The sequence below is a fragment of the Pongo abelii genome, chromosome 20, assembly GCF_028885655.2.
Source record: "Pongo abelii isolate AG06213 chromosome 20, NHGRI_mPonAbe1-v2.0_pri, whole genome shotgun sequence".
In the NCBI taxonomy this organism is placed as follows: Eukaryota; Metazoa; Chordata; class Mammalia; order Primates; family Hominidae; genus Pongo; species Pongo abelii.
This window is the reverse complement of record NC_072005.2, coordinates 1,323,845-1,344,479: the sequence shown is the minus strand read 5'-3', so window position 1 is coordinate 1,344,479 and position 20,635 is coordinate 1,323,845. Positions and strand designations below refer to the sequence as shown.

General features: G+C 59.2%; 1 protein-coding gene and 1 long non-coding RNA gene across 2 annotated transcripts; both read left to right on the top strand.

Moving 5' to 3' along the window:
• Positions 1-5,761: 5,761 nt before the first annotated feature.
• Positions 5,762-19,197, top strand: MEX3D (mex-3 RNA binding family member D). Its single transcript, XM_009252552.4, has 2 exons — positions 5,762-6,618; positions 16,941-19,197. The coding sequence occupies exons 1-2, from the start codon at positions 6,018-6,020 to the stop codon at positions 18,293-18,295; spliced, it is 1,956 nt and encodes a 651-aa protein (XP_009250827.3). The 5' UTR covers positions 5,762-6,017; the 3' UTR covers positions 18,296-19,197.
• On the top strand, positions 7,547-14,827 carry LOC134760620 (uncharacterized). The gene is made up of 2 exons (XR_010138394.1): positions 7,547-9,595; positions 10,132-14,827. It is a non-coding gene; the product is annotated as an uncharacterized LOC134760620 (long non-coding RNA).
• Positions 19,198-20,635: the final 1,438 nt, after the last annotated feature.

The window sequence follows — 20,635 nt, the reverse complement described above, 5'->3', positions numbered from 1 at the left end:
CTGAGTTTTGTTTTGTTTTTTGAGATGGGGTTTCGCTCTTGTCGCCAGGCTGGAATGCAATGGTGCGATCTTGGCTCACTGCAATCTTCGCCTCCCCGGTTCAAGCAATTCTGCCTCAGCCTCCCAAGTAGCTGGGATTACAGGTGTGCGCCAGCACGCCCGGCTAATTTTTTTATTTTTAGTAGAGACGGGGTTTTGCCATGTTGGCCAGGCTAGTGTTGAACTCCTGACCTTAGGTGATCCATTGATCTGCCCACCTTGGCCCCTCAAAGTACTGGGATTACAAGTGTGAGCCACTGCACCTGGCCTTTTTTTTTTTTCTTTTGTTTTAAAGCAGGATTTCACTCTGTCGCCTAGGCTGGAGTGCAGTGGCGTAATCTCAGCTCACTGCAACCGCTGCCTCTCGGGCTCAAGCAATCCTCCCACTTTAGACTCCCAAGTAGCTGGGCCCATAGGTGTGTGCCATCAGACCCGGCTAATTTTTAAATTTTTTGTACAGGCTGGGCAAGGTGGGACACGCCTGTAATCTTAGCACTTTGCAGGGCCTAGGCAGGCAGATCACTTGAGGTCAGGAGTTTGAGACCAGTGTGGCCAATACATACTAGAAAGCACGAAAATTAGCTGGACATGGTGGTAGGTGCCTGTAGTCCCAGCTAGTCATGAGGCTGAGGCAGGAGAATCCCTTGAGCCAGGCAGGAAGAGGTTGCAGTGAGCTGAGATCATGCCGCTGCACTCCAGCCTGGGCGACAGAGTGAAGGGATTCTGTCTTCAAAAAAATAATAATAATAAATAGGCCAGACACGGTGGCTCACGCCTGTAATCCCAACACTTTGGGAGGCCTAGGCAAGAGGGTCACCTGAGGTCAGGAGTTTGAGACCAGCCTGACCAACATGGAGAAACCCCTTCTCTACTAAAAATACAACATTAGCCAGGCGTGGTGGTGGGCTCCTGTAATCCCAGCTACTCAGGAGGCTGAGGCAGGAGCATCGCTTGAACCTGAGAGGTGGAGTTTATAGGGAGCCAAGATCACGCCATTGCACTCCAGCCTGGGCAATGAGAGCCAGACTCTGTCTCAAAAAATAAAATAAATAAATAGATTTCTTGTAGAGACAGGGGTCTAACTATGTTGACCAGGCTTGTCTTGAACTCCTGGCCTCCAGCGATCCTCCCACCTCGGTCTCCCAAAGTGTTGGGATTACAGGCACCACACCGGGCTCCTTGTACTAAATATAATAAAAGCAATAAGACAGTGAAGTAAACCCAGGTCCCCCGCTGGCCCCAGAAGCCTCCTCTCTAACTCCACCATTTTGCCTGCCCTCCAAGCCCGCCTATGCCCCACCCGGGATGGCGGGGCGGGGGGGGGTTGATGCTGTTTTCATCCACAAACGTTTACAAATGAATCTCTCTTCAAAGAACACTTTTTTAAAACTTAAAATATGTATTTTTTCTTATGGAAGCTTTCAAATGTACACACCAAGCAGCCGGGTGCGGTGGCTCACACTTGTAATCCCAGCACTTTGGGAGGCCAAGGCAGGCGGATCACCTGAGGCCAGGAGTTTGAGCCCAGCCTGTCCAACATGGTGAAATCCTGTCTCTACTAAAAATACCAAAATTAGCTGGATGTGGTCCCAGCTACTCGGGAGGCTGAGACACAAGAATCACTTGAACCTGGGAGGCGGAGGCTACAGTGAGCCGAGATCTCCCCACTGAACTCCAGCCTGGGTGACAGAGCAAGACTCCATTCTCAAAAACACAAAACAAAACAAAACAAAAACTGTACTCTAAGCAAGACGATGGATCCCCCAGGCCCACCCACCCCCAGGCTTCATCAGCGATGATCACGGCTCCTCTTGTCTCCCATAACCCCCACCCTGCCCGATCAAAATGCCTCCCTTCCTATGTGATTTTCTTCCAACATTCTCCTATGAAAAAATGTCAGACGCGGCCGGGCATGGTGGCTCACCCATGTAATCCCAGCATTTTGGGAGGCCAAGGCGGGCAGATCACCTGAGGTCACGAGTTCAAGACCAGCCTGACCGACATGGTGAAACCCCGTCTCTACTAAAAATACAAAAATTAGCTGGGCATGTTGGTGGATGCCTGTAGTCCCAGCTACTCAGGAGGCTGAGGCAGGAGAATCACTTTAACCCAGGAGGTGGAGCTTGCAGTGAGCTGAGATTGTGCCACTGAACTCCAGCCTGGGCAACAGAGCTAGACTCCGTCTCAAAAAAAAAAAAAAAAAAAGAAAGAAGAAAAAGTAAAAAACATCAGACGCAGAGTGGGCCTGAAAGAATTTCACAGTGACCACGATAGCACCACCACCTACACCAGCTCTTCCCACCTGAGGTGACTCTGGGCCCAGGGGCCACGTCTGTGGGCATCTGGGCTGTCACAACCAAGGAGGTATATTATGGGTTGAATCATGCCCCCACAGAGATGTCTGTGTCCTCGACCCCACAACTTCTGAATGAGACCTTGTTTGGAAAGAGGGTGTCTGCAGACGTGATCAAGTTAAGCCAGAGTCGTACGGGAGTGGGGTGGACTCTCATCCCGTGATTCCTGTTCCCACGAGAAGAGGGAAACCAGGACACATATAGGGAGACGTGGGTGTGTGAAGACAGAGGCCTAGGTCAGAGCGATGCGGCCACAATGAGTGATGAAGCCTAGAGCCCCCAGAAGATGGAAGAGGCAGAAAGGACCCTCCCCAGAGCCTTTGAAGGGGGCACGGCCCTGCCCATACCTTGAGTTTTGACTCTGAGGCTCCAGAACTGGGAAAGAATTAAATATTCATTGCTTCATTCATTCATAAATTCATTTGTTTATTAGACACAGGGTTTTTTTGTTTGTTTGTTTGTTTTTGAGACGGAGTCTTGCTCTTTTGTCCAGGCTGGAGTGCAGTGGTGTGATCTCGACTTGCTGCAACCTCCACCTCCCGGGTTCAAGTGATTCTCCTGCCTCAGCCTCCCAAGCAGCTGGCAATACAGGCTCATGCCACCACACCCGGCTCATTTCATATTTTTAGTAGAGACGGTGTTTCACCGTGTTGGCCAGGCTGATGTAGAACTCCTAACCTCAGGTGATCTACCTGCCTCGGACTCCCAAAGTGCTGGGATGACAGGTGTGAGCCAGCGTGCCCAGCCGACAATGCTACTAATAATTGCAAGCGGCTGGGCATAGTGTTACCAACCTGTAGTCCCAGCAGTTTGGGAGGCTGAGGCAGGAGGACTGCTTGAGGTTAGGAGTTCAAGACCAGCCCGGGCAACAAAAAAGAGACCCTGTCTACAAATACAAAAAGTAGCCGGGTGTGGTGGTGCACACCTGTGGTCCCAGCTACTCGGAAAGCTGAGGCAGGAGCATTGCTTGAGCTCGGGAGTTCTGGGCTGTAGTGAGCTATGCTGATCTGGCGTCTACATTAATACGATGAACTCCCTGGACTGGGAGGACCACCAGGTTGCCTAAGGAGGGCTGAACCCACCAAAGTCAGAGACGGAGCTGGTCAAAGCTTTCATGCTGATCTGTCCTGGGGTCACACCTGTGAATAGCCACTGCACCCCAGTCTGGGCAACAGAGCAAGACTCCGTCCGAAAAAGAAAGAAAAGGAAAGGAGAGGAGAGGGGAGGAGAGAAGGAAGGGAGAATCCTGGCTGACACGGTGAAACCCTGTCTCTATAAAAAATACAAAAAATTAGCTGGGCATGGTGTCGGGCACCTATAGTCCCAGCCACTCGGGAGGCTGAGACAGGAGAATGGCCTGAACCCAGAGGCGGAGCTTGCAGTGAGCCAAGATCGCGCTACTGCACTCCAACCTGGGTGACAGAGCGAGACTCCGTCTAAAAAAAAAAAAAGAAGGAAGGAAGGAAGGGAGAGAAAGGAAGAAATGAAGAACGAAATAAAGGATGAAAGAAAGGGAAGGAAGCAAGGAAGGAAGGAAAAAAAGAGAGAAAAAAGGAAGAGAAAGAGAAAAAAAGAAAGGAAAGAAAGAAAAAGAAAAGAAAAAGAGAAAAGAGGAAAGAGAAAGAAAGAAAAATAAAAGAAAGGAAGAAAGAGAAAAACAAAAAGAGAGAGAAATAAAGAGAGATGGAAAAACAATTCCAAGCATGGGCGTGTACAAAAGAGAAGTCCAGGACCCCAGGAGGGGAAGTGGGGCTGGATGCAGCCTGGGGTCAGGAGAGAGATTTTGGGTGGGGAAGGGTTCCAGGCAGGGGGATCCTGACCCTGCCTGCCTGGAAGAAGTGGGCAGAGAAGCCACCAAAAGTGAAGGGCCCAGCAGTGGGTGGCTGTGGCTGAGGGACTAGATGAATGGCTGAGGAGGACCCAGGGTGTGTGAGGCTGGGGGAGGGGACAGAGGAGAAGCCTTGCTAGGCAAAGGGGCAGGCTGCCCCACTCCTGCCCAGAGAGCCCTGCCTTCGGTCCAAGTTTGCACAGCCAGCCAGGGACAGGTCTGGTAGAAGACGGGGGCAGGTAGACCCAGCCAGGCAGGTTTAGCACAAAAAACCCCACAGGTGCAAGGAAGGCCCCGAAGGACAGCTGGAGGAAGAGCCGCTGGGAAAGGGTGGCTTTTTTTTTTTTTTTTTGAGAGGAGTCTTGCTCTGTCAACCAGGCTGGAGTGCAGTGGTGCAATCTCGACTCACTGCAACCACCACCTCCAGGGTTCAAGCAATTATCCTGCCTCAGCCTCCTGAGTAGCTGGGATTACAGGTGCGCGCCACCACGCCTGGCTACTTTTTGTATTTTTAGTAGAGTCGGGGGTTTCACCATGTTGGCCAGACTGGTCTCGAACTCCTGACCTCGTGATCCACCGGCCTCGGCCTCCCAAAGTGCTGGGATGACAGGCGTGAGCCACCGCGCCCAGCAAGGGTGGCTTTAGAGGTGGACAATGCCCGTTGCGGGGAAAGGCACCCCAGAAGAGGGTGGGGCTCCACATGGAGGGTTCTGGCTGGTGTGAACCTGCCCTCGCCAGGGAAGCACCACTGTGGTAGAGAGGTCTCTGGCCTCGGGCGGGGCGGAGGACGTGGTGTGGAGGAGGTGGCCTGACCCCAAAGCCTGGAGCCAGCCAGAGGGGAGCTAGGGGAGACTAGGGGAGAGGGACCTCAGGCCCTGGGGTGTGCATGATTGTGGAGCTGTCCCTGGCACAGAGGCTGGGGGTGGGGCAGGGGCCTGACCCTAAAACCCACCCTGATAGCAAGGGGTACTTGGGGACTGGAACCCCAGGCCCTGGGGGGTGCACCGTGGGGCGGGGGGTGGACCCTGGCACAGAGGCGGTGGGCGGGGCAGGAGCCTGACTTCGAAGTCCAGTGGGATCGCGAGGGGGACTTGGAGAGGACCCCACGCCTTTATGCAGGGAGGTGGGGGTCCCCGGCACAAGGAAGCGGGCGTGGAGCAAGAGACCTCGCTTGGGGGCGACCCGGATCTCTAGCGGAAATTGGGGAGCGGGACCTCGGGCCCTGGGGCGCGCGAGGTAAGGACTCTCAGACTCGGGGCGGGAGCGCTGTCCAGGCTGGGGCTGGGACGCACACACCGGCAGCAGCGACCGCACGTGCGGATGCGCCCGGCTTCCCGCCCGAGCGCCGAGCGGAGGCGGGGCCTGGACCACGTGCCCGGCGCCTGCCCCGCCCCTTCCCCGCCCCCGGCCCCGCCCCGCGCGCCTGCGCCCTGCGGGCCGCCCATTGTTGGGCCGCGGCGTGACGTCGCGGGGGTGGGGCCGGGGCGGGGCCGCGGGAGGCGGCGGGAGGGAAGGAGCGTCCCGCGCCGCCGCCGCCGCCGCCGCCGCCGCCTCGGCCGCCGAGGAGCCGCCGCCGCCGCCGCCGCCGAGCCGCAGCCAGAGTCGCTGCCGCCGCCCGGCCCGGCCCGGCCCCGAGCAGCCCCGAGCCGCCGCCGCCCCGCCCGCCCGGCCCCCCGTGCCCGCCCCCGCCGCTGGATGCAGGCGGCCGGCGGCCCAGCTCGCAGAGGCGGAGGGCGGCGCGGGCGGCGGCGGCGGCGCGGGCGGCAGGAGCGCGGGCCCCAGCGCTAGCGCCCGCCATGCCCAGCTCGCTCGGCCAGCCCGACGGCGGAGGGGGCGGGGGCGGCGGCGGCGGCGGCGCGGGGACGGCGGGGGAGGACCCCGGACCCGGACCTGCGCCCCCGCCCGAGGGCGCCCAGGAGGCCGCGCCCGCGCCCCGGCCGCCGCCCGAACCCGACGACGCGGCCGCCGCGCTCCGCTTGGCGCTGGACCAGCTGTCGGCGCTCGGGCTGGGGGGCGCTGGCGACACGGACGAGGAGGGGGCGGCCGGGGACGGTGCAGCGGCGGCCGGGGGCGCGGACGGCGGGGCGGCTCCGGAGCCTGTGTCCCCCGACGGACCTGAGGCCGGCGCGCCCCCGACCCTGGCCCCCGCCGTGGCCGTGGCCCCCGGGTCGCTGTCGCTGCTGGACCCCAACGCGAGTCCCCCGCCGCCGCCACCGCCCCGGCCGTCGCCCCCCGACGTGTTCGCGGGCTTCGCGCCCCACCCCGCGGCCCTGGGCCCCCCGACGCTGCTGGCCGACCAGATGAGCGTGATCGGCAGCCGCAAGAAAAGCGTCAACATGACCGAGTGCGTCCCGGTGCCCAGCTCCGAGCACGTCGCCGAGATCGTGGGTCGCCAGGGTGAGTGGCCCTCGTCGGGGGTTGCTGTCCTGGGGATCCCCGCACCGCCCGCCCCGGGGAAGGGGGTCGCCCGAGCCCAGCCCAGCCCGCGCCGGACGCCCCGCACCGGACACGCCCCGCGTGGGCTCCGGCCTCGGCCGCTGCCTTTGCGCCTTTGTCCTGCAGCGGCCGCGGGAGAAAGTTGGGCGCAGCCCGCGCTCCTCCCCTGCGCGCTCCGGCCCCGCCGCCGCCTTTGTCTGGGCCGCCTCCAGCCCGGAAAGGCTCCGGGGAGCCTCGCCGCAGCCCAGGCCCTCGGCCGCCCGCAGGGGCACCCCAGAGAGGGGCTCGAGGGCCCGGGGTCCGGCCGGGCGGGGGGCGCCCCACACCCAGCACAGGCGGCGGGGCGGGGCAAGCGCGGGTTTAGGGGTGGCTTAGGGGGGCCGCCTGCAGGGCCGGGAGAGAAGGCTGACAGTACAAAGAGCGCACGTCTCAGTCTCCAGCCTGGGGCCCTGACTGGGGTGGGGACGGGACCGGGCAGGAGAGGGTCCCTGCTCCACTCTCCGGCCCCGAGTCAGGGATTTCGGGGCCTGGGGAAGGACCGGCTGTCAAAGCCACTTCTGGGGTGCAGCCTGCTGGGCAGGCCGGCGGGCGGCAGGCCCCGGGTGTGGGGTCCAGCGGTGGCATCGTCGGAGCTTCCCTCTGGCCGCCCCATTGTTCTCTTTGTTAGAGAGCGAGGCTGAGATTTGCAGGGTGACATCAGGCCGGCCGCTGCTCATTGGCCCCCGAGCTGCGGGGCGGGCGGGCGGGTGGTGGGCAGTGCCTGGCCCAGCTCACACCCACCACCCCGTTAGCCACCCGCCCGCCTGCCTCCCTCAACTTTCTCCTGCCTTCCCGCCACCCCTCCCCGCTCCTGGGTCCCCGCTGACCGCCAGTGATCAGCCAGGTTCTAGAACTTGGGGTGGGGCCTTGGCGGGGCTGGAGGTGGTGCCGCAGGACACTTGGGCTAGGGGTCCCTACCTCCCCCGGGCCCTCGGGAACCCAGGCCAGAGAAAGGTGTGGGGGGCTGGGATTACAAGGTCATCTATGGCCCTGGCCCCAGGCGGGGGACCACCAGGGCGCCCTCCCCTCCGCCCCTTCCCTCGGTCCAGGTGGGTGGGGCAGCACAGCCTCCTGTCTTTTGGTCGTTCATTTGTCCAGCTCATATGGGGACCCATGGAGGGTCAGGCATGGTGCTGGGCCCGGGAACCATGCTCTGGTGTGGTGGGTGGGGAGGGACTGGGTGCTGTCCCAGCCCTGATGACTGCCCTCAGTGGGACCCCCTGGCAGGAGGGCGCCCTACCATCCTGTTACTGCCTCCCCATTGAGGCCTTCCGCCCGGCTTCCATGTCCCATACCCAGGGCCTAGAACGGGACAGCTGCCCTGTGCGGAGTGTCTGGGAGCCTGTGGAGACGGACGTCCAAGCCGAGGCCTGGGGACCAAGTGACCTCCAGGTGGTGGAGGGTGTGGCTGTGTTCTTTGTGAACGCGCCTGTCCTGGCACCCAAGGGCCTTTGAGCGAGGCTATGGCCACATGGGGAGCTGGCAGGAGTCAGGGTCAGGCTGAGAGCTTCTAGACCTGTGGCCTCAGGGTGGGAATTCTCTAGGGGCAGGTCCATGGGAAATGGAGTCTGTGGGCACCAGGCTCAGCCCCCACCTCTGGCCTGTGCGTTCTGCACCCACTTACTGGGCTCTTGCTGGTGGCGGTCAGCAAGGCAGGCCCTGGGGTACAGTGGGGGTCGGGGGTAGAGTGGGCCCTGATTGCTTGTCCTGCAGGCCGCCGTGGCCCTGTGGCCCTGTGCACATGAAGGCCCTTCTCTGTGATGTGCAGGTGTCTCACCTCCATTAGGGTAGAGGATTCTGGGGCAAGATGCTGGTTTTATTTATTTATTTATGAGACGGAGTTTCGCTCTGTCGCCCAGGCTGGAGTGCAGTGACGCGATCTGGGCTCACTGCAAACTCCGCCTTCTGGTTTCAAGCAGTTCTCCTGCCTCAGCCTCCTGAGTAGCTGGGATTACAAGTGCGTGCCACCACGTCCAGCTGATTTTTGTATTTTTATTAGAGACAGGGTTTCACCATGCTGGCCAGCCTGGTCTCAAACTCCTGACCTCAAGTGATCCGCCCACCTCCGCCTCCCAAAGTGCTGGCATTACAGGCGTGAGCCACTGTGCACGGCCAGTTTTATTTATTTGTTTATTTAAAAAAATTTCTTGTAGAGACAGGGTCTTGCTCTGTTGCCCAGGCTGGTCTTGAACTCCTGGCCTCAAGCGATCCTCCCATCTCAGCCACCCAAAGTGCTGGGGCTCCTACAGGTGTGAGCCACTATGCCTGGACCCAAGTTGCTGGTTTTAATCCCAGCTCCAGGTCACACACAGCAGCCACCCCATAAGTGGAGTGCGGGTTGCCAGGGATGCAACTGTGAATGTCAGGACAGGTTGGCAGCTTCAGTAGTCCATACATCTTCCACACTGTAGAACCGTCTGTGGCTCCCAGCTTCTCCCACCCACCCTGTTCTCAAGCATACCTTTCAATGTCCTTTGTGCCCCGGCCCTGCCCCTTTACTCACCTTCCTCTCCACCCTGGGGCTCTCTGAATTTCTCATGCTTCTCTGTCAAACCCAAGCTCCAAGGCTACCCCTTCCCTGGAAGCCACGAAGGGTGCACCTGTCCGGCCTCCACACAGGTGTCACACACACAGTCACACAGGCCTGGCACCAGCCCTCTCCCCGGTAGCCACGTGCTGTTCTCTGAGCTTCAGTTCTCTCGATCCTAGAGGGGGTCCGAGTGCTTTCTGGGCAGACTGTGGTCATTCACACCCTCTGAGTTCCCACCCATCCGCTGGAGGCTCCAATTCATTCATTTGCTATATCTTTTTTTTTTTTTTTTGAGATGGAGTCTCGCTCTGTTGCCCAGGCTGGAGTGCAATGGCGCGATCCCGGCTCACTGTAATCTCTACCTCCCAGGTTCAAGCGATCCTCCTGCCTCAGCCTCCGGAGTAGCTGGGGCCACAGGCACGTGCCACTATGCCCGGCTGGTTTTTGTATTTTCAGTAGAGACGGGGTTTCACCATGTTGGCCAGGCTGGTCTCACACTCCTGACCTCAGGTGATCCACCCGCCTCGGCCTCCCAGAGTGCTGGGACTACAGGCGTGAGCCACCGCGCCAGGCCATGGCTAGATCTTTATTGACTGTCTATTGTGTGCTAAGCCTATGCCAGACTTGACCTGCCCCATCTCGCTGAGGCCCATAATGTGCCCCAGGGAAGGTCCTGCAGCTCCCAGGTCACAGATGGGGAGGCAGAGGCTGCAAGAGGTAAAGGATAAGTAAAAACTGAGGGAATAGCAGCACTTCGAGAGGCTGAGGCAGAAGGATCCTTCGAGCCTAGGAATCGACACCAGCCCGGCCAACATGGCGAAACCCTGTCTCTACAAAAAAAAGATACAAAAATCAGGCATGGTGGCATGCTCCTGTGGCCCCAGCTACTCCGGAGGCTGAGGCAGGAGGATTACTTGAGCCTGGGCGGTCGAGGCTGCAGTGAGCTATGATCTTGCCACCGCTCTCCAGTCTAGGCAACAGAGCAAGACCCTGTCTCCAAAACAAAAACAAAATCATGGGCTGGGATTCAAACCCTAGTTTCTCTGGTGGGTCAGCAAAGAAAATTTCAGATTCCAAAGCTCGAGGGCTGGGGGTGAGGGGAGGCAGCCCTGTCTGAGAGACAGGCAAAGTGGAGACCCAAAAGCACAGGCGTCTCCCTCCAGCCGGCCAGCAAAGGTGCTCTAGGGACCTCTGGCCCTGCTCCTGCTGAGACCCCAACATGTACCCTCCTTTCTCACCCCACTTGCCGGGCACCCTGGGTGAATCTGTGCTCCGTGGCGGCCTCTCCCCCTGCACGTTCCCAGGGACAGGAACCGGGGCAGGTGCTTGGTCATGTTTGGGTTTTCAGTATCTTGCCGGGGCCTGTACACAGAAGGTGTTCTGTGGCTAATGAATGAATGAGCGAGTGAGTGATGTTGAAGGCAGGGCTAGGACTGGAAGCTGCTCAGGGCTCCCTCTCTCCGCTGTTGGCACAGGCTGAGGATAGTGATTTTAGATTGTCCCCCTCAGCTGGGGGAGACCCCTGGCTCACTGTTTCCCCTCCTGTCCCTTGTTCCTTGCTGAAGCCCTAGAGGCTCCTCTTCTCCCATCCCCCCAGGCCTCAGGTTTTCCCGGTGACTGGGGACAGTGCTGGGGCGTTGGTGGGGACCATGCCATGGTTTTCCTATCCATACACTGCAGAGCCCTAGAAAGAAAGGGTCTGCTAGGTAACCTCCACACGGCAGACCCAGCTGAGAGTGCTGGTATTAGTGCAGGGTACATGTTCCCTTCATTCCCCGGGAGGTGTTTTCTTTTCATTTTGAGACAGGGTCTTGCTCTTGTTGCCCAGGCTGGAGTACAGTGGCTCAATCTCGGCTCACTGCAGCCTCCACCTCCCAGGTTCAAGCGACTCTTTCACCTCAGCCTCCCGAGTAGCTGGGATTACAGGTATCTGTCACCACCACGCCAGGCTCATTTTTGTATTTTTAGTAGAGACGGGGTTTCGCCATGTTGGCCAGGCTGGTCTCGAACTCCTGACCTCAGGTCATCCGCCTGCCTCTACCTCCCAAAGTGCTGGGATTACAGGTGTGAGTCACCACGCCGAGCGGTGTTTTTTTTGGTGGTTGTTGTTGTTTTGTTTTGTTTTGTTTTTGAGACAGGGTCTGGTTCTGTTGCTCTGTCCCGAGTGCAGTGGTGTGATCGTAGCTCACTGCAGCCTCAACCTCCTGGGCTCAGACGATCCTCCCACCTCTGCCTCCCGAGTAGCTGGGACCACAGGTGCGCACCAACACACCCAGCTAATTTTCTTTTCTTTTCTTTTTTTTTTTTTTTGAGGTGGTGTCTCGCTCTGTCGCCCAGGCTGGAGTGCAGTGGTGTGATCTCGGCTCACTGCAAGCTCCGCCTCCCGGGTTCAAGCGATTCTCCTCCCTCAGACTCCCGAGTAGCTGGGACTACAGGCGCCCGCCACCACGCCCGGCTAATTTTTTGTATTTTTAGTAGAGACGGGGTTTCACCGTGTTAGCCAGGATGGTCTCGATCTCCTGACCTCGTGATCCACCCATTTTGGCCTCCCAAAGTGCTGGGATTACAGGCGTGAGCCACCGCGCCCGGCCACACCTGGCTAATTTTTAAAAATTTTTTGTAGAGGCCGGATGTGGCGGCTCACACCTGTAATTCTAGCACTTTGGGAGGCTGAGATGGGAGGATCACCTGAGCCCTAGAGTTCCAGACTAGCCTGCGCAACGTAATAAGACCCTGTCTCTGCAGAAAAGCTTTAAACAATTAGCCGGGCGTGGTGGTGCATAACTGTAGTCCCAGCTACTCGGGAGGCTGAGGTGAGAGGATCGCATGAGCCCAGGAGGTCAAGGCTGCAGTGAGCTGTGATGGTGTCACTGCACTCTAGCCTGGGCAACAGAGTGAGACCCTTTATAGAGACAGGATCTTGCTATGTTGCCCAGGTTCATCTTGAACTCCTGGCCTCAAGTGATCCTCCTGCCTTGGCCTCCCAAAGTGCTGGAACTACATACGGGTGTGAGCCACTGTTCCTGACCTGGGAGGGGGTTTTGACATCCCAGTTTGACAGCTGAACCAGCTTCCTTCCTCCCCACCAGACCCCTCAGCTCCCGCTGGCTTCCATGGTGTCCCAGGTCTGGGATGCTGCTGTCCCGCCTCACCCGGCTGCCTGGCAGGGGGCGGCCGCGTGTTGGACTGAGTGTTGGCTATGGGACCTTGTTCTCGCCCCGTCCTGCTTCCGGAATCCTGCCCTTGCTGTTGCCTCAGCGGCTCCCTGGGGTTCACGTTCCACTTCCTGCCATGGCAAACCCATCCAGCCTGGGCTGGCAGCCTTGGCTCCCATGCCAGGACTTGTGGTTTCATTGGTGAGTCCGTAGTGCACAGTCATTGCAGCCAGGACCCTGGACGGGCCAGAAGAGTGATGCCCACTGGTGTGTGCGCTGCGTGGGGCCCCGAGGCCCTGCCCTGGCATGGGGAGACTTGGCTGCTGTGGGTTGGGGATGTGGGACAGGTCAGGGCCAGACTCTGGGGTGGTCACCCCAATTCCCAGGCATCTCAAGCCCTCCGAGTTGGAATCCTGGGGACATGGCCCACGAATCTGCATCTCAGTGCCTTCGGTGTCCCCCAGAGCCCGCCCCTCAGGCTTCCTGTCCCTCTGGCCTCGCTGTGTCATTTCCAGTGGGGCAGGGGTGGGCTGGGATCACTCCTGGAGCCCTGATTCCTTGGCCTCTTGGGGTCTTGATGTGGGTGGAGTTTTGGGGGCCGGCACGTGTCAAAGTGGAGGGAGCACCAATGAATTGAGCTCCAGCTCCATCTTGGAGATCCTAGAGGCCTTCTAGCTGTGAGGTCTCCACCCAGCACCACCGTCTGGGTTAGGGCAGGATGGAGTAAGGGGAGAGGGAGGCGCCAGTTCCCTCCCCTGCCCCGACGCGTGCGTGGCTCCCAGCACCATCCTGGTTTCTGCTCACACAGTCACACGCCCCCTTCCTTTCCACCCCCATCTCCCAAATTTGTCATCTCACCCAGACCAGACTCTGTGACCACAGCCTGTGAGCTCAGCGGTGGCCACGTCGGGGCAGCCTCTCCCACGTGTGACCCTCTGGGGACCTGGGGCAGCTCCCAGATCAGCAAGGGAGGACCCCGTGCTGCACCCTGGCAACGCTGGCAGGCTCTGCCCTCTGCCGGGTCGGCGTGATGGGGAACAGGCTCACTTCCTGCCTGTGGGCAGGGCCAGTGGAGCCTCCATCTGTGGGTGGCATCTCCTGCCCCAGCCTTGCTGGGTCTCCGCTCCCTGTGCCTCAGTTTCCTCTCAAGGAGGATCTGTCTAAAGCAAACACTGTGGGCTGCAGTGAGACCTGCCAGGGTGGCTGCCAGGAGCCAACGGCCTGGTCATGGCCCTCTGAGGGCCTGTGAAGCCAGGCCTCTTACCTTCCCCTTTCACAGTGAAGAAACAGGCATAGCAAGGTCCCCCGAGTGCCCAGGGGACTCCCCAGCCCCATCCCCCGGCCTCAGGGAGGCAGCTCAGAAAGTCAGGCTTGTTAGGAGAGACTCAGAAGAGCAGGCCAAACCCGGTGCAGTCAGGGTGGGCTTCCTGGAGGACACCGGACTGCACAGAGGAATGGAGGGGACTGGGTGCGATGGAGGCAAATGGAATGCTGCGACTGGGAGGGACAGGTGTGGTGGCAGCGTAGCTGGGGTGGGAAAACTGCTGTCCCCCTCCCAGTGGGTGCACCCCCACCACCCCTCCCAGGGTCCTCCCTACCGAGCCCCTGGGACCACCAGCCTCCAGGCCCCACACCTTCCATCTTCCTGGCCCAGGCAGTTTCTGACTTCTTCCCCATCAAAAGTGCTGATCCTGCTCAGTTTCTCTCTTGCACTGTGGAAGAGTTAGCAACACTGTTTTCCTCTCAGAGCCACCTTCTGACTGTATTGAAACATCCCTGCGGCTCCCTCTGCTTCCTCAGAGCCTGAGGGGGTTGCAGGCAGTGGCTCAAAACACCGGGCGCGGTGGCTCACGCCTGTCATCCCAGCACTTTGGGAGGCCGAGGCAGGAGGACTGCTTGAGCCCAGGAATTTGAAACCAGCCTGGGCAACATAGTGAGACCCCATCTCTACAAAAAATAAAAATAGGCTGGGCGTGGTGGCTCACGCCTGTAATCCCAGCACTTTGGGAGGCCAAGGTGGATGGATCACCTGAGGTCAGGAGTTCAAGACCAGCCTGGCCAACATGGTGAAACCCCGTCTGTACTAAAAATAAAAAAAATTAGCTGGGTGTGGTGGCAGGCGCCTGTAATCCCAGCTACTCAGGAGGCTGAGGCAGGAGAATTGTTTGAACCTGGGAGGCGGAGGTTGCAGTGAGCCGAGATCATACCACTGCACTCCAGTCTGGGCAACAAGAGCAAAACTCCGTCTCAATAACTAATTAAGCTGGGCATGGTGGTGCCAGCTCTGGAAGCTGAGATGGGAGGATCACTTGAGCCCAGGAGTTGAAGGCTGCAGTGAGCTATGATCACACCACTGCACTCCAGCCTGGGTAACAAGAGTGAGACAATCTCAAAAAAGGAAAAGAAAAAAAAAAAAACCATTAAGGCCCCAGGGGTGGGGTAAGAATGTCTGGAACCCCAAGAAGGCCACACCTGGTCAGCGGTTGCCTAGACAATCGGCGAGGAGACCCCTGCCTCCCTCACTGACACTCATGTCCCTCACCAGGTCAGACCCCCAGCCCAGCCAACAAGAATGAAGCCACAGCAGGCCCCTTAGGGCCCACCTGGACCCTTCCGAGGCATCTGGAGTCAGGGTGCGGGCGTCGGCAGTCGGGCCAAGACCTCGGCTCCCCTTAGGCCAGGGTCTTGGTAGCCTGGGGAGGGTCATTTGGCCGGAAGGAAATTGTAGGCAGTCTCCACAATCTGAATCTCGGCTTCCCCTCCTGTTGGGCGGGGAGGTGGTGTCAGAGGGTCTGCAATTGCTCTCTGGGCTGACACAGTGGGGGCTTGAAACTATGGAAACGTCTCCTCATTTCTGTAAGATAAAAGTTCCAAGTCAAGGTGTGTGCAGGGAGGGCTCCATGGGGCAGGGCGGGGGGCGCCTTCAGTTTCCGGGGGCTATGGCCAGTCCTTGGCTTGTAGATATCACTGCAGTCTCTGTCTGTGTCCCCACATGGCCAGCTCCTCTGTGTCTGTGTGTCTTTTTTTTCTTCTTCTTTTTTTGAGACAGGGTTTTGCTCTGTCGCCCAGGCTGGAGTGCAGTGGTGTGATCATAGCTCACTGCAGCCTCCACCTCCCGGGCTCAGGTGATCCTCCCACTTCAGCCTCCCAAGTAGCTAAGACTACAGGTGTGCACCACCACACCTGGCTAATTTTTTGTTGTTGTTTGTAGTAGAGATGGGGTCCTGCTATGTTGCCCAGGCTGGTCTCAAACTCCTGGGCTCCAGTGATCCTCCTGCCTCAGATTCCCGAAGTACTAGGATTACAGGTGTGAGCCACTGCACCCTGCCACTGTGGCTTTTTTTTGAAACGGAGTCTTGGTCTGTGGCTAGGCTGGAGTGCAGTGTCATGATGTTGGCTCACTGCAACCTCCACCTCCTGAGTTGAGGCGGTTCTCCTGCCTCAGCCCTCCCCAGTGGCTGGGATTACAGGCGTGCGCCACCACACCTGGCTAATTGCGGCTTTTTTTTTTTTTTTTTGAGACAGTCTCGTTCTGTCACCCAGGCTGGAGTGCAGTGGTGTGCGATCTTGGCTCATTGCAGTCTCTGCCTCCCGGGTTAAAGCGATTCTTCCACCTCAGCCTCCCGAGTACCTGGGACTACAGGTGCCCGCCACCACACCTGGCTAATTTTTTGTATTTTTAGTAGAGACAGGGTTTCACCATGTTGGCCAGGCTGGTCTTGAGCCCATGACCTCGTGATCCACCCGCCTTGGCCTCCCAAAGTGCTGGGATTACAGGGGTGAGCCACTGCACCCAGCTTTTTTTTTTTTAGTTGGAGTCTTGCTTTGTCATCCAGGCTGGGGTACAGTGGTGCAATCTCAGCTCACTGCAACCTTCATCTCCTGGGTTCAAGTGATTCTCCTGCCTCAGCCTCCCAAGTACCTGGGACTACAGGTCCCTGCCGCTACACCTCGATGATTTTTTGTCTTTTTAGTAGAGAGAGGGTTTCATCATGTTGGCCAGGCTGGTCTGGAACTCCTGACCTCAAGTGATCCGCCTGCCTCGGCCTCCCAAAGTGCTGGGACTACATGGGTGAGCCACCGGGCCCAGCCGAACCTACCTATTAATACTATCAATGCCACATATTAGGGTCCAGTTTACGAACCTGGGGGAAACATTCACACCCCAGCCGTCACACTCTGCGGTTCCAGGTGAGCATAAATTATGGCGCACACCTTTCAATCTAAAACAGGGTCCCCTTGCCATCTTGCTTTTAGGCCAAACTCTGGAGCCCAGAGGGGAAACTGAGGCTGAGGGAAGAAGGGACGTGGAGTGTCTGAGGATAAAGTGGTGTTGGGCACAGGCTGGGAGGTAGGGGCTCCCTCAGTGGCCCTGAAACCCGCATAACTGAGGCTGAGGGAAGAAGGGACGTGGAGTGTCTGAGGATAAAGTGTTGTTGGGCACAGGCTGGGAGGTAGGGGCTCCCTCAGTGGCCCTGAAACCCGCATAACCAGCGGGGCTGAGCTGCGCAGGGGGCTCTGGGTTACCTTGTCCTTCCCTTCCCTTCCCTCCCCGACAGGCTGCAAGATCAAGGCCCTGCGGGCCAAGACAAACACCTACATCAAGACCCCGGTGCGGGGCGAGGAGCCGGTCTTCATCGTGACGGGCCGGAAGGAGGACGTGGAGATGGCCAAGCGTGAGATCCTGTCAGCGGCCGAACACTTCTCCATCATCCGCGCCACACGCAGCAAGGCCGGGGGTCTGCCCGGTGCCGCCCAGGGTCCGCCCAACCTCCCCGGACAGACCACCATCCAGGTGCGCGTGCCCTACCGGGTGGTGGGGCTGGTGGTGGGGCCCAAGGGCGCCACCATCAAGCGCATCCAGCAGCGGACGCACACCTACATCGTGACGCCCGGGCGCGACAAGGAGCCGGTGTTCGCGGTCACTGGGATGCCCGAGAACGTGGACCGCGCGCGCGAGGAGATCGAGGCGCACATCACGCTGCGCACTGGCGCCTTCACCGACGCGGGCCCCGACAGCGACTTCCACGCCAACGGCACCGACGTCTGCCTGGACCTGCTCGGGGTGGCCGCCAGCCTCTGGGCCAAGACCCCCAACCCGGGACGACGGCCTCCCACGGCCACGGCCGGCCTCCGCGGGGACACGGCCCTGGGCGCCCCCAGCGCCCCCGAGGCCTTCTACGCGGGCAGCCGCGGCGGCCCCTCCGTGCCGGACCCAGGCCCCGCCAGCCCCTACAGCGGCTCCGGCAACGGGGGCTTCGCCTTCGGCGCGGAGGGTCCCGGTGCCCCGGTGGGGACGGCCGCCCCCGACGACTGCGACTTCGGCTTCGACTTCCTGGCGCTGGACCTGACCGTGCCCGCCGCGGCCACCATCTGGGCGCCTTTCGAGCGCGCCGCCCCCTTGCCCGCCTTCAGCGGCTGCTCCACGGTCAACGGAGCCCCGGGACCACCCGCCGCCGGCGCCCGGCGCAGCAGTGGGGCCGGGACCCCCCGCCACTCGCCCACGCTGCCCGAGCCCGGCGGCCTCCGCCTGGAGCTCCCGCTGTCCCGCCGCGGCGCCCCGGACCCGGTGGGCGCGCTGTCCTGGCGACCCCCGCAGGGCCCCGTATCCTTCCCAGGCGGCGCCGCCTTCTCCACGGCCACCTCGCTGCCCAGCAGCCCCGCGGCCGCCGCCTGCGCCCCCCTGGACTCCGGCGCCCCCGAGAACAGCCGCAAGCCCCCTTCGGCGTCCTCGGCCCCGGCCCTGGCGCGGGAGTGCGTGGTGTGCGCCGAGGGCGAGGTGATGGCTGCGCTGGTCCCCTGCGGCCACAACCTCTTCTGCATGGACTGCGCCGTCCGCATCTGCGGCAAGAGCGAGCCCGAGTGTCCCGCCTGCCGCACGCCGGCCACCCAGGCCATTCATATCTTTTCCTAGAGCGCGGACCGCCACGTGGCCGAGGCCTCCGCCGCCACCGGGGCCATCCGCGGGGGCCGGGGGTGGGCGCGGGAGACGGGGCGGGACCCGGGGTGGGAGAGGGACGGGGAGGGGGCGAGGGGCGGAGGCCGAGGGGGCAGGGGGTGGGCGGCGGCCAGTGTTTACAGATGAGCTTTAACTGCCGCCCCAGGCGTGGAGACGGAGACCCCGCAGCCCGGCGGCGCCTCAGCCCTTCAACGACAGTATTGAGTGGTCAGGTTACAATAAACCGGAGAGAAAAGGTCCGCTTGCACTTTTTTTTATTTTTTTATTTTTAGACACCCCTCCCCTCCAGGGTGATCTTTAAAAAACAAAACAAAAAACACGATTTTTCCAGCGCTCAGTGTTTTTCCTTTTGTCCGAAGCCGTTTTCTGATTTGACTTTTCTCGCCGGCCGGTCTCAGGCCGCACAGACGTTCCATAGGAGGAGGGTGACATTTTTACTCCCTTTTTGGGGCTAAGCATTTATGCTTTTGTACATCAAGCATGCGCGGCCGGAGGGGGACAGCGGGGCGGGGGCGAGGGGCGTTCCAATCAAATTTCTAACTTTCTGTTAATTATTAATCCTCTTTCTACTGCGGTTTCTGTTGTCATTTTTTAAATTTTTTTAATTTTTTTTTTTTTTTACTTTTACTTTTTACCTCTTGTGTATATGTAGGGAATTTATAGGGAAATATGTACTTTATGGAATAAATTTTAAGAACTAAAATATATTTTATTTTAAATAAAGTAATGGACCTTTAATCTTACACAGCTAAATTACTGATTATATATTTGCTGAGCTGATTTAAGGGTTAAAAAAATTGTATCAAGAGTTTTATTTTTTGACTTCAAAGCCTTCTTAATAAAGCCTCTTTTCTACATGTGAGCACACGGCTTCAGCGTGGTGTGGGGGGTGGGTACCAGGAGGGGAGACCCTGGGGCAGGGGACACCCGGATCCAGCCCCTCACCCCCCAGTTCCGTGGTCCAGGCTCTCACCCCGACCAGGCACTGTCTTGTTCCAGACGAAGGAATTGGGTCTGTGGGGGAGGGTCTAGCTGGGCTCCCCATGAGCAAACCTCAGGTCCCCCCCATCCTTGTGGGTGTTCAACCATGGATTCCACGGAGACAGGAGACCCAGGCTGTCCTTCCTCGGGGACATCTGCCCAGCTCTCTGGGTGTGTGGGATCCATCCCAACAGACCGTCCAGCAGTCTTGCAGATGGGGAAACTGAGGCCTGGAAATGCCCATCCCAGGTTTGACCCCAATGCCTCCTGGTCTGTGAAGGACGTTTGAGCCGTGGTCATCCCCCCACTGCTCTGGGAGCCATGACACATGGGGCCACCAGATGTAGCTCTTCAGGGCTGGGGTTGAGACCACAGGCTTGCGGGGTGCGGTGGCTCTCGCCTGTAATCCTAGCACTTTGGGAGGCCGAGGTAGGTGGATCACGAGGTCAGGAGATCGAGACCATCCTGGCTAACATGGTGAAACCCCATCTCTACTAAAAGTACAAAAAAAAAATTAGCCGGGTGTGGTGGTGGATGCCTGTAGTGCCAGCTACTTGAGAGGCTGAGGCAGGAGAATGGCGTGAACCCGGGAGGCGGAGCTTGTAGTGAGCGGAGATGGTGACACTGCATTCCAGCCTGGGCGACAGAGTGAGACTCCGTCTCAAAAAAAAAAAACAGACCACAGGCTGGACCCATGGTGAGCCGTCCCAGCCGGCCATCCCAAAACGGCCAGGAAGCCCCTGGGTATCAGGATGGGCCGCTCCGGGGACAAGGAGGGGGCCGGGCACACAGGCTGCAGGCTTGGGGAGTGGACCTTGGGGAGGGGCCTGGAACTTAGAACCCACTAGGGAAAGAGAAGCACGTGTGGAAGAGAGGCCTGGAGAGCTTCCAGAAGGAGGCGAGGAGGCTCAGATGGAGAGGAACCACCAGAGAACTCAGAGGGCCTGAGTTCAAGCCCAGCCCTGCCCAGGCCCCTGGCCTGAACTCCCTCCTCTGCAGAACACAGGGTGTTTCGAGGCCCAAACTCCCTCTCGGTGAGACTGAGGGGCGTGTCACTGGTTGAATGGAGTCCCCTCACCAAAATAAGGAGTCCCCCAGAAAGTGAAAATGTGATTTTATTTGGAAAAAGGGTCTTTGCAGATATAATTAAGGATCTCAAGATGAAATCATCCTGAATTAGAGAAAGCCTTAAATCCAATCATGAGTGTTTTTTGTTTTTGTTTTTGTTTTTTTTTCTGTTTTGTTTTGTTTTGTTTTTGAGGCAGAGTCTCATTCTGTCACCCAGGCTGGAGTGCAGTGGTGCCATCTCAGCTC

Excerpts from the sequence above, each read along its gene's own strand:
- MEX3D (XM_009252552.4), top strand. The coding sequence starts at position 6,018 with ATGCCCAGCTCGCTCGGCCAGCCCGACGGCGGAGGGGGCGGGGGCGGC. Across the intron at positions 6,619-16,940 it reads CGAGATCGTGGGTCGCCAGG|GCTGCAAGATCAAGGCCCTG; the intron begins GTGAGTGGCCCT and ends CCTCCCCGACAG.